Source organism: Olea europaea, chromosome 13 (assembly GCF_002742605.1).
Source record: "Olea europaea var. sylvestris chromosome 13, O_europaea_v1, whole genome shotgun sequence".
NCBI lineage: Eukaryota > Viridiplantae > Streptophyta > Magnoliopsida > Lamiales > Oleaceae > Olea > Olea europaea.
Window position 1 is genome coordinate 11,605,285 of NC_036249.1, and position 17,667 is coordinate 11,622,951.

General features: G+C 32.4%; 2 protein-coding genes and 1 non-coding gene across 3 annotated transcripts; 2 read left to right on the forward strand and 1 right to left on the reverse strand.

Moving 5' to 3' along the window:
* The first annotated feature begins 1,194 nt into the window (after positions 1–1,194).
* On the forward strand, positions 1,195–1,267 carry TRNAA-AGC. The gene has a single exon. It is a non-coding gene; the product is annotated as a tRNA-Ala (tRNA).
* A 3,678-nt stretch (positions 1,268–4,945) lies between these two features.
* Positions 4,946–6,412, forward strand: LOC111407600 (late embryogenesis abundant protein At1g64065-like). The gene is made up of 2 exons (XM_023037201.1): positions 4,946–5,230; positions 5,772–6,412. Exons 1-2 carry the CDS (start codon positions 5,012–5,014, stop codon positions 6,159–6,161), a joined length of 609 nt encoding a protein of 202 aa, XP_022892969.1. The 5' UTR covers positions 4,946–5,011; the 3' UTR covers positions 6,162–6,412.
* Positions 6,413–9,119: 2,707 nt separating this feature from the next.
* On the reverse strand, positions 9,120–13,337 carry LOC111407601 (50S ribosomal protein L25). The gene is made up of 3 exons (XM_023037202.1): positions 12,897–13,337; positions 11,093–11,222; positions 9,120–9,605 (listed from the first exon to the last, which is right to left on the reverse strand). The coding sequence occupies exons 1-3, from the start codon at positions 13,305–13,307 to the stop codon at positions 9,385–9,387; spliced, it is 762 nt and encodes a 253-aa protein (XP_022892970.1). The 5' UTR covers positions 13,308–13,337; the 3' UTR covers positions 9,120–9,384.
* Between the last annotated feature and the right edge of the window lie 4,330 nt (positions 13,338–17,667).

The following is a 17,667-nucleotide window of genomic DNA, read 5'->3' on the forward strand; positions in this document are numbered from 1 at the left end:
TAATGTTGTAACATTACTTGTAACTTCTAGCGGGGAATTTGTTCCCTTGTGTAGATCATTTGATCGGGCAATGGAAAATTATCTTCTTTGACTTGTTTGTCTTCTCTCTATCACAAACAACGTAACAATAAAGCCGTAAGTACAGAAAAATTTGAACAGATCTCGTACTGACACTGATGTGATAAAACATAATTGGATAATTTTTTTCTTTTTTTCCCATCTTCCAATGATATCACGTCATGTGTTGTCTATAAGATTTTTGTCAAAAAATTTTATACCTGTAGCATTGTTCAACAACGTAAATAGAAGAATTAACATTATGAAAATATCAAAATATTGTTTTCCGCATCAGGGCCAATTTGATTTAAACAAAAATAAAACTTTTTAATAGATTTTAATAAAAGTTGATGGAATATATGGATGAAAAGTTATCAATTCCATAAAACATGTGATTAAAATTAATTGTTAACTTTGACTTAAGTTTTAATTATTTTTTTAGTCGAATCAAACATGAGCAATATCAACCCTTTTGGTGCTAGTTCATTGTAAAAAAAAGCAAGATGTATGACTTTGTGTATTAATATCACTTTCCATTATATTGTATAACCATTCAGTATCAATATATGGTTCTCATTGTAGGAATCATCAAAGTTAACTTCAATACTTTGCAACAAATAGAAAATCTGAAAAGGCAATATTGACAAATGAAAGTATTTTCATCATATACTTGATCAGTTTATGAACAATGCTCATTGTGTTTTGAACATAGTGAATATGAGAAGTGCCAAATATAATGGTCGAAATAGAAGCATTCGAGAACTTATCATTTGTTTATTGGACAAATAGTGTTCAAATCCAATGACTACACATTACATCGATTTCATTAAAGGGAGTGTCCTCAACTGATATTTTGATGAATTTCAAAATGATTATAAATTTTAATGAATTTCGAGGATTTGAATAGATTTCCACAAAATTCATAAGAATTTCATTAAAAATGGTGCAATTTAAAAAATATATATATATAAACTTGAAAACATCAAAATTTTTAAAATCCATCTATTAATGAAATCCTTATAAATTTACAAGTTATTGAGGATATACCCAGCTTTTTATGAATTTTATTGAAATCTCAATTGGGCATACCAAAGGGCACCCTTATAAATAATATTGTAAATGTTGCCATTCAACAATGGGGATGTAGCTCAGATGGTAGAGCGCTCGCTTAGCATGCGAGAGGTACGGGGATCGATACCCCGCATCTCCACATTTTATATATTTTGAGAATTTTTTACCAACCAACTGAAAACTTGTGAAAATGATGTCCCGATCCATTGGGCTTTAGTGGGCTACATTAGAAACACCTATCATTTACACGTCCAATGGGCTCCGTTATTTTACGCATAAGAACAAGCCCATGATTTTATTTTTTAGGACATTTTACTCCAAAATCTACCTTATAGTTGTTTTACTTTCAATTGACAAAAAAACAAAAAAGGAATAGCATAGGATTAATAAAACCTTATCAACAACATAGACGAATAAAACGACACTTGAAGTGAATTGTCATAATTGATTGTGCATGATCGAAATTTCAACTCACGACATGATATTAACAAGAAATTATCCTTCTGTTTGACCCCATTTTTGGAGGATAATGTATTTTGTAATAATGATTTTTTTTTTATAGAAATTTTATGGTTAAAAAATAAGAAAATTGTTTGGATTTACGTGTAAAATTATTTCATGGGGAATGTGTGATTGAAAATGAGTTTTTAAAAAAATGAAGGTCAAACATAGGCTATAGCTGCCACTATTTGATGCAGATTAAAATATACAAAAAAAAAAAAATTCAATTAGTGTCAACAATTAATTTTACAAAACATTTAATTGAATTCGCAACTTTTCAATTATATATTTTATTAATTTTATCAAAATACTAAAAATCGTATTCAAATCTACACCAAACAGAGGTTTTAAATAATTTCACCTTGTATGTGAAATTTATTTCAAAAATAATAAACAAGATTGAAACCATAATGATTAATGATCAAGCGTTTACATGGACGTTGCTGTGTGTACATAAAATATACACACAGAACAGATACAGAACAGACACAACAATAGTGTGGGTTTTTTGCATTATTTTTTTCACTCGGACCCACCTCAATGTGAGATTTCTATAAGTTTTTCGTGAAAACATTTTCTGTACACATGGAAAAATTCGTGTTTACATATGCTCCACACCAGAAAGCTAAATAAAGACACGAAAAGTACAAAATAATAATAATAATAATAATAATAATAATAATAATAATAATAATAATAATAATAANNNAATAATAATAATAATAATAATAATAATAATAATAATAATAATAATAATAATAATAAATTGTTTAATTAAGCAAATTTACACAAAAATCAATTAACAACGCAATTCTTGTAAATAAATGATTGATATACCGCATATTGCACCAAGCTAAAATATCAAGAAATAACACACGATACTAATAAAGTAAATGCATGCGTTGAAAGTATTTTCTTGATGATATTGGACTTGATATAATTAAGAGAGAGTGACTTTTTTTTTTTTAATTTACAATCATAATCAAAATCAAAACGAGACTATCTTAAAATCAAAATCGAGAAAAAAAATTCAAATTGTAAGTCTCTATAATCATTTAATCTTTTACCAAATAAGTTTCTTGCTACTCAAAGGAATTTCGGTCTTGTTTTATCATTCAAATTCTCTCAAGAATGTACCTATCAATATGGCTTGTACGTTCAAGCAGTCTGGCTCATGGCAATCTCTTTATTGTCGTTCCACAACTAGGTTGGGAGAAATAAGGTTTGGACAAGCCGACCTTGATTTTGAAATTGAGGTCATTTCCTTTTAAATTTGTCCACAAGATATATATGGAGAGAACTTTATAAACTGTTGTACGATCATATATTTTTTCACTCACCAAACCTCCAAATATAGTAGAAAAAATAAATCATAAATTTACCCATTCACCAATTTTACTCTTTGAATTTATTTACAAAGAGAACAAGAAAAATCAAGATATTAAATTTATATTTTTTTTTCTTTTAAGAGCCCTCAAGTCACTTATACTAAACAAAAGAAAGGAACCATGTTATTTTACACGTAAGGTACCCAAAAAATTTTGACCCAATTTTCTATGTCTCAATTGCACAAGGAGAATAATTGAAATTTACAAATTTTTTCATGGAAAAATTTAATGATAATATCTTATGGCACTTCCCTTCCAAAATACAAAGTCACGGTCAATTGGAAAAAGTACATTTGATCACTCCATTTTTGTCACCTTGCAAAGAGGTCCTTCTACTTTGAAACTTTTTGAGGCAACAATTTGAACACTTAAACTACCCCTATCGAAATTGACATCTAAAATATATTTGGTATGTTGAACTGAATAGAAATATATGATACTAAAAAGCTATATAACTAACGTTCGTGTTATATTCTATATGTCATGTCTAACATAATCTTAGACTACGTTACAATCTCTATACAATCTTCAATAAGTCCATATGCTCTATTACCATGTCAATTGTCAATTGCATTTTAATGCATATGTTCCATGTAATTTTCAAAAAAATTTCAAAGGCCTATTCGAGATCATACTGAGGCCGTTTGGCCCCCATTATATTAAATTTCATTTTTCTCTCTTTTATTTTAAACCATACAATCTTCCATAAAATAATATTACACGTAAATTGAAAATTTTTACTTATTTTTCAACCACACATTCTTTAAAAAAAAAAAAAAAACCATTTCATCCATTATAATTTGAAATAATGGGGACCAAACGGGGGTTGGATGGAAAATTCGTGAAGCTACAAATGGGATCATTCTAGGTCTAGAATTTGAGATAGTGGGACATCATAAATAATGAACTCAAGGTTAATGCTCTCACTTCATGAGTATTCTTTGACTAATAAACTCAAAGTATCGAATTCAAGGTTGGTATCAATTCGCTCATTATTCTTAAAATGAAAAAGTTACTCTCATAAAAGTATTATTGAGATGTAATCATTATAAAAGTAAATGTAAAAAGAAAACAACTTTCTTTAAGTTATTATAATATTGGCTGCCTCTAATTTCTTTGAAAATTCATATGCGACCGCAAGCCTGAAAGACTTATGCGGTCGTATAAGCCATTTTTATGGCTCAATCTTTTTCCCTTCATCCCTTTTTATTTTGAACAATTAAGATTACAATAGAGGCAACATAAGTTGTTGCAGTTAATATGTGCGCGCGCTAGAACACTTTCGTGGATCATGAATATCTTAATGGATCTTTAATAGCTAGGCATGTTAAAATTTATCGTTAAGTAATAAAATTAAAAAATATGTAGATCATCTTAATTCATATATGAATATCACAAATATATGGATCTTAAATTTTAAGTAATAAAATATGTAATTCATCTTACCATCTTCGAGATAATATTGACGCGCACTTATTAGTATACCAATACTAGCATTAAATGCACACAGAGTTTTCGATAGTTTTATATATATATATATATATATATATATGAATAATTTGTGAAAGTATTTATTTATTTTTTTACTAAAATGGCTTTTAAATAAAATTAATTTAAAAAACTTTCTACAATAAGCAAAAATAGGAGTATGCCAAACGAATCCCAAAAAACTAAACGAGATTGAAGCTTCTTATTTTTATTTATATTTATAGCCGTACAGACTTCTTGTCCTAAGGTCATTGTTCATGAGAACAAAGTCATCACCCTCTAGAAGCACGCGTTGATTTAATATTCTTCACTTTTTTTTTTCTAAGTTTCCCATTAATCTTAATTTTCCACGAAGCTGCCTCAATACAAATGAAAATTATAAATATTGACCATGTTATGTATCCCAAAAAACATTGATTTTCATAAAATATCATCTAGCATTATTTCAAGGAAAAAAAAAAAAAAAGAAAACCTTTTATTTAGGGGAAGAAGAAAGAAGAATATATATGGCTGCAGAGAAGTATCAGCAGGGATATCCACTAGCTCCGGCAAGCGTTATGCCCCGAAGCGATGAAGAATCGGCTGCCTTCCGGTCGATCGACGAACACGAGCTCAAGAAGAAGAAGAGACTGAGATGCTTCGCTTATATTGCTATCTTTGCTGTGTTCCAAACCGCAATAATTCTCGTCTTTGCTCTCACTGTGATGCGCTTTAAAACGCCCAAGGTTGAACTAACTTATCTAAAGCTTAAGCATTGAACTGCTAGCGATAAGATTATTTATTCAAGTAAATTTTGTCAACAATACACCACATGCAAGCATATCAAATTCATTTTTCATCAAAAGCAGTGGCGGATTTACAGCGGGGGCAGTAAGGTGACCCTCGAATCCAAAATTTTGCACAAGATTGTCAAAAATTCCTCCTAGTTTTCAGTTTTGTTCCCACGATCAAAATTTCGTGAAATTTGCCCTAACAACTTATAATCCTAGCTCCGCTCATGATCAAAAGTACGATACGTGCACAACTTCTTATGAACCGTAGTTACAATGTAATCATTACAGAATATTTATCTGCTTTGATATTGTGTAAAATAAATGAACCTAAAAGTTCAAAAGGTTAGAGAGAAAACACGTTTAGTCATTTGATTTTATGTTTAAGTAGCGGTAAGCATTAAATTCATAACTCTATCATTTTGAACCGTCAACTCTAAAAGCTCGATCCAATAAAAATAAACACGTTTACTTATTTAAATTTTATCTTCAACAGGTCCGTTTGGGAGACGTCAGCATCAGCAGAGCCAACGGAACTGATGACTTTAGGTTAACCGCAAGAGTTCTTGTAAGGAACAGAAATTTTGGGCACTACAAATTTGATGACACCATGGCAACTATAAAGTCTGGGGACGCAACTGTAGGGGAATTTATCATCCCAGAATCAAGGGCTAGGGCACGATCAACTAAAAGACTTTATATTATTGCTGATATAAATTTTTCTTCAGGCAATAATTCTGGGTTTTTGCCTCTTTCTGTGGAGGCCAAATTGAGAGGAAAAGTTCGTCTTATTAAGGTTATAAAAAGGAATAAATCAGCTGATATGAATTGTACTATGTCGATTAATATGGCTACGAATTCCGTGCAAGATCTGAACTGCGAGTGAGGGATCGAAATGGATCGAGAGATTCACATCAAGTGACGAGTTATTGAAAACTCTATCGAAGTGTTTTCTTTAATCGAAGTATAGTCGGCCATCTATAGCCATCTCTTTGTCGATGGCTGAATAGAGTTAAGACTTGCAAGCTTCTATTTGGTGTGGTTTTCTCGGGGATCGATCTTGATATTTTCTTTATTTTTGATATCTATATCTCAATGTGATTTGTGTGAATAATATCAAGTTCATTTTCTAATCTCGATAATTTTCTCAATAGCTTTTAGGCGTTTACAATCCGTCCAAACAATTTAGATTTCTTTCATTATTCTCATTACTAATTAGAGAATTGCTTCTGCTTTTTTAAACAAAGTTATGATCCTCCGTCAACAAAATTTGTTTCGACGTTTGATAATCGATGTGTGACTTATCTTTTAATATGTATTTGCAAGATGTTGGCTCGTGAGAAAATATCAATTTTGAAATCCGACGTCAGACTGAGAAAATTGTCAATTATTATAATAAATTGAAATTGACTGTATAAAGTGATTTTTGAAATTTGAAATAATATAGATTAAAGAAAAGGTCAACCCTGGATATCCTCCAATATTTGACATTATTTATGATTTTTTTCCCCTGTTTAAACAGCAGTTCTAGATGGGATCATTGGAAATTCAAACTTCGCTCCAAATTTCAACTCACGACGTAATTTGTAAAGAGAAAAAAAGGTAACCACAATGTTATTTTAACCCTCGTTTGGCTCCCATTATTTGAATTCATAATTGGGGAACAGTGTTTCTTTGAAAATTATGTGATTGAAAAGTTTTCGATTTGAGTATAATATTATTTTATTGAAGATTGTGTGGTTGAAAATAAAAGAGAGAAAAAAATTAAATTAAATTAAATTAAAGAAATTTAAAATGGGCCAAACGGGGTCTTAATTATTGAATTCCATACTTGATTCTCTGTTCACATTCACAGTTTTATCGATACATTATTTGAAATTTATAGCGTACTTTTTGGATAGAGTATTAAATGAGGACAATACTGTTAAGATGATTTTTATCTTTTTACTTGTTTATATTCAAAATTATACCCCTCCGTCTCGATTATATAGGTTGGATTTTCTTTTTCATTTTTTTCAAATATATAGGCTTATTTTCTAATTTAAAATATTTTGTTGTTCCTTTACCAATATACCCTTATTCAATTTTTCCCATTTAATATGCCAACTTCTTTAAATTATCTAAATACACAAATTTCTCACTTCTTAAAAACATGGAATAACTCTCATTTCTTCTTCTTCAAATAAAATTATTTAAATTCTTTACTAATTCCAACAATAATTTACTACTATATATTGAAAATTAAATAGGGGCAATCTAGGAAAGATTTTGGCAAAAATTAATTTTCTAATGACATTAAAAAAGATTTTATAATCTGTGTGAAAAACGAAACAAGCTTATATAATTGGGGCTGATAGAGTACAATGTATTCCGTCAAGATTGTGAAGGCAATTTTTTTTAAAATCTTTTTTCTCGTTAATATTTAGTATTATACAATCTATCTTGTCAAACAAATCAAACGTAAGTGCAATTAAAATAAAAAGGAAAAAGAATTCACTTCTTTTATATTGTGAAATATGAAACTCTGTAGATATATAATATGACTTTCACTACCTAAGTTGGCAAAATCATCTAATTAGCATTTTTTCAAAAAATAATTTTTATATAATAATTTAAAGAAAATGAATGCCTCTCCTGACTATTTATCATGAATATATTTGACTGTGAGAGAGAGAGAGAGAGAGTACATTTGTAATAGCATAACTAGTAGGAGAATGTCATTTGTATAGAAAAATTTTTCACAGAATTTGATCAGATTACTCTCATGTGTGGGGATTCATCGTGAATAAAAAATTGTCAAAAAATATCCCCAACCCACCCCCTATGTGTATATTCTGATAAGCTTCTGTATGAAGTCTACTTGTACACACAACAAGGTCCTAACTAGTAATAACAATGGGGAGCCCCCAGGGCATATCTTTCAGTGGCAAAGGGGAGGGCGGATAGGGCTCAGCGCGGCAGTGTGCAGAGTTCGATTTCCCGCAAGGTGGAATTGACTTTGTTGCAAGCGGGAGTTACCATATGGATTAACAGCATTGGCCTATCCATGTGCTCTCCACCCTGGCTCCTGGGAGGCACATCTTGCGATTTACCTCCTCCACGATGGCCCAGGACAGAATCGGTGGGGGCCCTTAAAGTTGGGGTTCAACCTTTTAGTAATAACAATGGGGACGAAGCTACAGTGTCAGAGTGACTCCTCACAAACACAGAATGGGTGTACAATTTTGGGATATTTTCTTAATGCAGGACCCACCTCACGTGGAGGCTCTAAATGTCTGTACGCTAAGCTTTATTCTAACAATTGTTGACATACTGCTTCAAGCTCTTTTATTTTTACACTTCTCCCAGTCATAATACATTACTGAATTTTCATGATTGCCATGCCTTAAAACACAATACTTAATTTAATCATACATTTCATTAGATTCATATTATATCAATTTTTATTAAAAATTACTAAAAATTTGATTTTAATCTAAATACATGTCAACTTTAAAGCTCCCCATCTCTTTAATTACCTTATTATACTGCTTCTGATCATCTAATAAACTTGCATCTGACTCTAAATCCTCCTCAAAATTATTCTTGAATTTAACAATACTGAAAAACTTGGCAGGAAATTCACTCTGATTTTTTTTTTTTTAATCTTTTTCTACATCTGCTTTTTTTTTTTTTTTTTTAAAAAATTTCTTCCACTTCAAGAGGAGCCTTAATATTTGCTGCTGAAAAACTGCTACATAATGAACTCATTAACGGTGAGATATACAGAATTGTTAACTTGTCAATTAGAGTGTCAGATCAGAAAAGATAATTGTTAGCCAAACATTCTTCAAGGCCTTGAAAATGAGCACATCAGAACACGAGAAAATCTTTGATAGAGGAACCCAAATGAATCTCTTTCCCATCTCCAGCAACGAGATACGAGTTCTTCTGAATATCGATTTCACTTACATTTGTTCCATGAACCTAGTAAGCTAAACGACTTTAGTAAATCATAAATTGGATGAATTATGGCAACTTAACATGGCCTTATACCATTATCGGCGATTTTGGTAACATATGAGAAGAAAAAATCTACCCGAATAAAACTTTGGTCGAATCCGGTACATTTATTTGGTTTTCCTTTGATCAGAAACCCTTGCACCTGCAATCTTGCAAACTGGTTCATCCTCTGGTTTTAGCAGCTTCAGAGCTGGATGAACGTTAAGGTCCCCCATCACTATCTTCTGGCCGACATCCAATTCACTCAAATCCACATCAATGTATGGAGGAATAATATCGGCAGGGCAAAGGAACTTGACAGTCCTCTTGATGATGTTCAAATATGACCCTACAAAGTCGACAAGTGAAATTTGAAATGGTGCAAAGATAATATGTTTGGTAAGGTGGATTAGAAACTAGTACAGAAGCAAAATAAATTAAAATTTTGTTTATAATACATTCACTCGTGTCCAATACTGCTTAACAAACATGGCCAGAAGGCACAACGTAATAAGATACTCATGAAAGGAATAAGATAAAGAAAAGGGCAAAGGAGGGAAAAACCTATTGATACGTAGCACAGCCAAAAAGAGAAAAGGGCAAATATGCAAATTGCAATGTAGTTGCAATCAAGGTATGATGCATCGCCAACCCTAGACTGAATAATGAGCTCTTCAATTAATACACTACATGAATATTTTATTTGAGTTTTCATACACTTCAAGAGTCCAGAATAAAAGGAGAATCCATATATTTCGTTTTAGTTCTATTAACCTAAAGTTTTGGATTCCTAAGTACTCGTACAAAGTTCTAACAATCCACTCTCATCCTTGTCTCATCAACTAAAACATTATCACCAGCGTCTATATATACCATGTGAAGTCATCTTAGATATGAATAACTTCGATGTGATAGTCCTAACTAGTCATTTAGTAAAACTTGGCCATTAGTTTCCTATTAAAGGCTTGGAAACAATCATGTTCAGGCAGTCCCAAGTCCCAACAGGATATGATAAAAGGCTTAACATCAACGAGTATTTGTTAGCTTCCATAAAGTCATGCATTTCTAGTCAATTTACAGTTTCAAAAACGTAAGAAACTCCACAAACAAGTATTATTAACTAGAAACTCAACAATTAATTAAGCTTATTCGGATTAGAATTGTGGTAAGCTACCGTTACTAACTAAAAATCAAAAACTGAAAAATTTAAAACCCACTTTATGAAAGTCATTTAGGGAAAAAGGAATAGCTAAAAACATCAATGTTCCTTCTTGGTTACGGACACATTGGAAACACATTTAAGAAAATACATCGTATCCAATTTAGCAAAGTTTTTAACAGAGAAAGTAACAAGAGCCAAGATGAAGAAACAAGACTTAGCAGTAATAGTTTACTTGTATAAACCATACAAACAGGACTTCCACGTCAGCAAGCAACCATAACTTTTTTGCATGAATTGACTTGCTCAACCTCCCAGAGAGGACTTCTTAACCTAGAATGCCTATATAAAAAAATCCATATGAATTCTAATAGAGATGTTCGACTCAAAACCAGAATATGACAATCTGATTTTTCCAAAATTAAATGCTCATAGAAGTCCAACAAAGGATTCTTTACTATAAGATAACTAATGCCTTATTTCACCCTAAAATTACTTAAAAAACAACTTTTTTGGAAAGTATATATCCATATACATTTTATGCTTAGACATAAACCACGTTATGAAGTTGTAAGTCAAGTGAATAAGAAGAGAAGCCCCTTAAATGAGTAGATGCATTTTAGCTCTAGCATAACAAGGTACTAGGAGAAGAGGTTACATTTCTTTTTCTTACATACCTTTTTTCAACCCAGGAGATATGTCATCTCCCCGGAACACAAGAGGAACATCAACCTTTAGTAAAGCACTAGATGGAGCTCTTATGAAGGTAATATTAAGGACTGCATCCGTACCTGCATGAAGATGAAGCTGATGCAATCAAGAAAGATTAAATTAGTGTACAGTCCGGAATAATTACTCAAACTATAACTTAAAAAGTTGTCCTTTTGAAGATCACACAAAAATCAGTTTCAAAGCATAATTTCTACGTGACAATTCTCTGCCGATTTATCACTATATCCTTATTTTAAAATTATTTGAACATGAGACGATGAGGATACGTTCTTTTTTTTTTTTTCTTTTTTCTTTTTTTTAAGCAGTGACAGACCATTATTGTGAGCAAAGCTAAAACAATGCTTTATATTAAGCATTTCCAGAAGCTACAGCATAGAAGGTTTGAAATACTTGAAACCTTCCTACAAGATAAATACACAAATGCAAGAATCTTAATCTTTTTCCCTAATGAGTCTCTTAACCATGTGCCAAATGTTATGCAAGTGATGAAGCACGAGAATACAGATCTTTTTCATCATTCTGATCCATATTATCAGTACTCAGTAAGTATACTAGCACTCTTCTCCCACCTAATAACAGCTCCATATGACTTCTAGATACTCCTACAAATAACAATACACTGTATGATATTACCAACTACAGCACTCAATCATATTTAATTGTGATTAGACCAGAATTTGGTCCGAGTCTGTAAATCGCATATAAATTTTAAATTCACGCATAGTTCAGGGATTTATAAACGAAATATTCATCACTTCGCAAGTTTGAAATATGTTCTTTGACCCATACACCTTGCAGGTACAGAACTTCAATTGGAACCTACAATATAAGAACAGATTTCTTATACATTCGTAAATAAACTCACAATCTCATTATCTTCGATAAAAATATGATTTTAGTAAATTTTAATAAAAGTTGATGAAATATGTAATTAAAAAGTTAATAAAAGTAGTGGGTCCCAATGTGTGGTTGAAAATGAGTTTCAAAAATAATGGGTTTTTAAGAACTGGGGCCAACCAGAGGCATTATAGTTGATTAAGATGGATTGTATCCATTGATTATCTATCCAAAGAATGTCATATGCTATATTTTTCTTATCCGGCTTAAACCCAATCCAACCTCAATATTATGTGTATTTGATTATAGTGCAAATGACTATCTTTTGAATGTAAAATTAAAGAACACTATCCACCTTAATCCACATAATACTATCTAACAATTACTATCCATTTTGATGTTATACTAAATTCCATCGACAGCCTAACATAGCTTTTATGACATCACAATTTGTACACATACATAATCGATATTCATTAATTTGACGACCACATAAATCATCAACAGTGGCACTTTTATACTGCAAAGAGGTACACAACTCAAATGAGAACGGAGAAACCCTCATACATATTCATTAAAGAGAACACGCAGGCCCACAGGCCCATCGGAAAAGCCAAGGGGTCAACTGGTGATTTTCACAACAATTAGTTCAAATGCAGTTGGATAACATGCTTTTCGATTGGTTATGGCTTCAACTATTCCTGCAGCCCACCAATTAGTTAACCATAGACATATTTTAGAAAGATTATATGGACATTACAATTCAAAGGCGCAAACATGCACTAATTTAGAATATCATATAATCATATCCCTTAATTCGAGCTGCTGCTGCAATATTGCCATAACCATACCACTGTATCTAATTACAATATTTCCACTCTATTGGCAAGACAATCGGTTTCAATACAATACCTTTCTGGGCAAGACCCGGACTTTCTCGATAAGCTCATCGGACTTGAACTCGGGACGGACCTCCAGATCAAAAACCCTGGAAAGAAAGAAAGACTGGCCCATATGATTCACTAGCTTCTTTATCTGATTAGTTTGCACCGAAATAAGTCGTTTATTGCCACCGTGCTGGCCATCCTCTTGCTCGAAAACAATACTGGGCACACGACCGGCTTTACGCTCTTTGGCCGATATATTCTTACCGGAGATAGCGCGTGGGATAGCGTGAATGATTTCATCGTACTTTGGGTCAGGTCTTGGGAGGTTGTCGAGGTAGGTGAGTTGCTGGGTTTCTTCTAGTAGAGCGGCGGTGGCGAAGCGGCGGAGGTGATTATGGAGAAGGGTTTGATTCAAAAGTGAGCGTCGGATCAGCATTTGATCTGTGAAGCGCAGTGAGAGGTGTTGAGGTCGGATCAGCATTTGATCTGTGAAGCGCGGTGAGAGGGGTTGAGGTCAAGTGAGTTGGATTGGGGGTTAAGGACGGTTTTGAGGTTGAGCTGTGGGCTGTGGGCTGTGGAGGGAGGGGGAGGGAGAGGGAGAGGAGTATTTTGGCACAGAGTATTAGAGATACAGAAGGTCTGATGTGGTAAAGAGTGCAAAAATTTGGGCCCATTATGAAGTTGGTATTTTATTGGGGCATATAGACATAAATAGTACTGATTGGAGTAGAAAAACGCATGTCCGTCTGATCCCCCATTTTTGAATAATTTTTTTTTTTTTCAAATTCACGTTGTATCATAATTTCTTCCAATAAAATAATTTGTACAGAATTATTTTAAAAAATCGCCACTTGAGAGAGCATGTTTCGAGCATAAAAAGGAAGCTAAGGCAAACAATCAATAAAGAAAAGACTTATGATTGTCGATTTTTTAGAACAAATAAAACTAGACTAGTTGGTGAAGGAGGTTGAAAGCCTTGGTCTTATTAAGTGGTGCAATCATTAATGGTGTGACTTCTCTAAACGAGATAATGCTCAAAGTCGAGAAATCTCCTCTATCTAACTCAAGTGAATTGGTTTTGAAAGCATTCCATAAGTTTTTGATGACTTTTACCTTCAAACTGATTAATCACCTACGTGCCCTTTACATCTAATCATTTCGAAGAACACATGTTCCTAGTCTTACTGCAACTATTGGCACCAAATTAGCCTGGACTTCTTCCTCGAGTCTTATCATGATTGCACACTCGATGAAGGAGCTTTACAATCGGTATTGCCCTTTTATGATATGTTAAAAAACTAAAAACATCAAAATAAGTGCCAAAATTGAACCTACACAAAAAGTCCATACTATCCTAATCCTTTTGCCAATATTAAAAGATTTTCTTTATCTTATTTCGCACTCCATCTTCACATGATCTGGCATTAAATGATAGTATAAATAATGTGTTTTCACTATTTACACTTATTCTTGACCTAGCCCTCGTTTAGTACTCATTAAAGTACATTCCATTATTTGCATTTTTCTCTCTTCTATCTTCAACCACACAATCTTCCATAAAATAATATTACACGTAAATAAAAAATTTTTCCTTCTTTTTCAACCACTCATTTTTCAAAAAAATACTATTCCACTTATTTTTATTTCTAAAAAATGGGGGCCTAATCATTTCCCCCCATATCACATGGGGAAGATATTCGCTAAGGACGTACATTACACCTCTAAAAATTTTGAATGTTGCTAAGTTGGCAATGAGAATGGAAAACGTTTGTACCCGCACTTGTATCTTTTTTTAGTCATTCACGGTTAATATAACATCATCAACATAAAATTAAAACCATAAGTACCTCACTTTTGTTTTTGAAAAAGAATCTGGCTTCTCATATCCATTGATTCTTGCAATTCTCCATTAAGAAATGCATTGTTTATGTTGAGTTGCTTGATGTCCCAAACTTTTGACACTACTATTGTCAATATAACACTAATAATTGAGGCTTTCAACTGGGCTAAATGTCTCAAAGAAGTCAATTCTTGAATTTTGGTGGAAGCCCTTTGCCATCTAAACTATATTTGGTTCCGATGACCCATTTGTTGCCTACAATCTTGTATTCTGGTTGATGAGGTACAAGAGTTCATTTAATCTTTTTCTCTAAAACTTTATGCTCTTCTTTCATCACTATTTTCCATATTTTCCTTTTGAGGGCTTCCTCAACATTGGTTGGTCTTAATTGATTTGGTAGACTAGAACTACACTTGACAACATAATAAATTTTATGAAGGTGATTCTCTCATATAGGTTTCATCATTCCTGAAGTTAAAAATATTAGCTCTGTGGCCAATTTTTTCACACTTAACAAATTGGTTTGAAAATTTCTCACCTCTCTTCCTTTATATCTGCCTCTATTTTCATCTGCCGAATGTGTTTCTCCTTATTTGTGACTGTCTTGAGATATGGGAGCTATCCATTGTAAAATTTTATTCTGGTTCATTAACACCTCCGTTCCTTCTATTTTTTGGCAAATCGATACAATTGCTCTAGTGTTACTGCTTTCCAATTTTAGTTGGAGTCTAAATTGTACCAATTGCATCAAGAGCTTTATCAATCCATTGCCAAGTTTCAATCTCAAGTTAGTAGCCTTTGGGAAGCTCTCTTAAGCTGATCCATCCTTTCTCAATGATAAATCTATTGAACTCTTCTCAAAGTATTGAGATCATCGACAGATCATCCATTTTATGATGCATATTCAAGATGACTTTGAGAATACTAGAGCCTTATACTTCATCGCCCTCACTACCAATACTTGATGTTGCTCTTATTGAGCTCATTTGGTGAGACACATCAGAATACTCGTCGAGTTCATTCTATTGATCTAGTCATAGCTATTGTACCAGTTCAATTGTGGTTACTGCTTCTTCAAAGTGACGTCGTTTTCATTGGTCAATGTAACTATTGTAAGGAAGAAAATCATCGGATTTCTAATTGTGCCATGAAAAAGGCTAAGGATGCAAGAGATGCTTAGAAAACTGAGGTACATACCTCTATCCCCAAGATAGTTGTTGCATCTACTAGTTCATCAGCTTTAAAGTCTTCCTCTATACCTAATTTGTCGTATTTTACTGCATCCGATCTTGAGGCAATTGTCCATCAATTTTTATTTCGTACTCCCACTACCTTGGTTGCTTCCTCGGGTATATCTTTCTCTTGGTTTATTGATTTAGCATGTTCCAATTATACAACCCCTGATCCTTCTCTCTTGTTTGAGAAGAAATCTATAAATCAAGTCCTGGTATTTATACTGCTGATGGTTCATATATGTCTGTTAGTCATGTTGGTTCCATCTCCACATCTACTCTTTCAATTCTTGGTACATATCTCCTTCCATAATTATCTCTCAATCTTCTTTCCATTGGACAATGATAAGTGTGGGTTTTTGCACTATTCCGGACCATTAAACTTCGATATTTGTGAGTTTCATTAGCGATTTATTGTTTAATTTAGTTATTTTTATTGTGTAGGCGAAAACCCGACTTTGAACGATGATTTGAAGGTATTTATGCGAGAAAAGATGAAAAAGATAAAGGAAGCATGAAGGCGTTGAAAGATGATGTTTTTAAATAAAAGAAAAAAAAATTCGGCAAGCTGGGCGCCCCGAACAAAAAATAGAAACTGTGGCGCCTAGGCGCCACTATTTCGGTGCCTAGGTGCCACCCGGGTCGTTTTTAATTGTTTTCAAAATTTCAGGGACCAATGCTACAATTTCCTTTAGGTTTTAGGTTAAAATATTCAACCAAACACAAGGTTTTCATTCTTAGAACTTTAGAGGAGCAGTTGGTTCTTCTTTTTCTTCTGGCCTTTTGTTTTATTTCTTTTTCCTTTTTTTTTCACCTATATTTTTTTAGACATGGAAAAGATTAGAATATGGAGATGATGCGTTAGCTTGGAGAAGATGACCCATTGATATTGGAGGATTTTCTACCATTTCTCTCTTTATCAATAAGTTTTTCTTTTCACTTTTTCCATCAATGTTTTGTAAAAAATTGTTAGTTATTTGTGAATATTTCATGGGTAACTAATTATATTTGTGATTGGGGATTATTTCAAATCCAATTTATGATTTTCAATTAATTTGTGTTTTATAATTCTCTTGATTAATGTGTTTAATTCATTGTGTTAAATGTTTATTTTGTTCTTCTTGATTGGTTAGGTGTACAACTAAATGATTAAATTGTTTCGATGAATGCTATTTTGGGATTAGTAGTACGCAATAGCTACTGATTCTAAAACCTAGTAGCAATTACATTTCAATAGATTATGAAGAATTTTCAATTGAATGTATGTGGATTAACACTTAAGTTAGTAAACCGAGCTTGCAAGTTTACCCTTAATTCAATTCGTCTCTTTTGTCATAATGCGCTTGTTAAATTAAATCTAGAGAGCTTGTTCTAGGTTGTTTAATGAATAGAGTTGAGTAAAGAGCTTCTTTTATTCGACTAACATGTAAGAAGAGATTGAGGTAATTGAGCTTGTAATTATTCTTGAATTATTGTTAATTTTGAGAACGAAAATGTATTGTTGTAATTGACATGAAAATCATTCTCGTGGTGACGAAATATCCACCAATCACATTTTCTTGCATCCAATCAAGAACCACTTTGTTTATTTCAGATTTCAAGTTTTTTATAGTTTAAATTTATCGCTTTCCTTAGTTCAACAAACCAAACCCCCCTATTTAATCTATTTCGTCTATTATTATTAATTTTACTTTTTAGTGCGCAATTGACATAATTGAATCAAT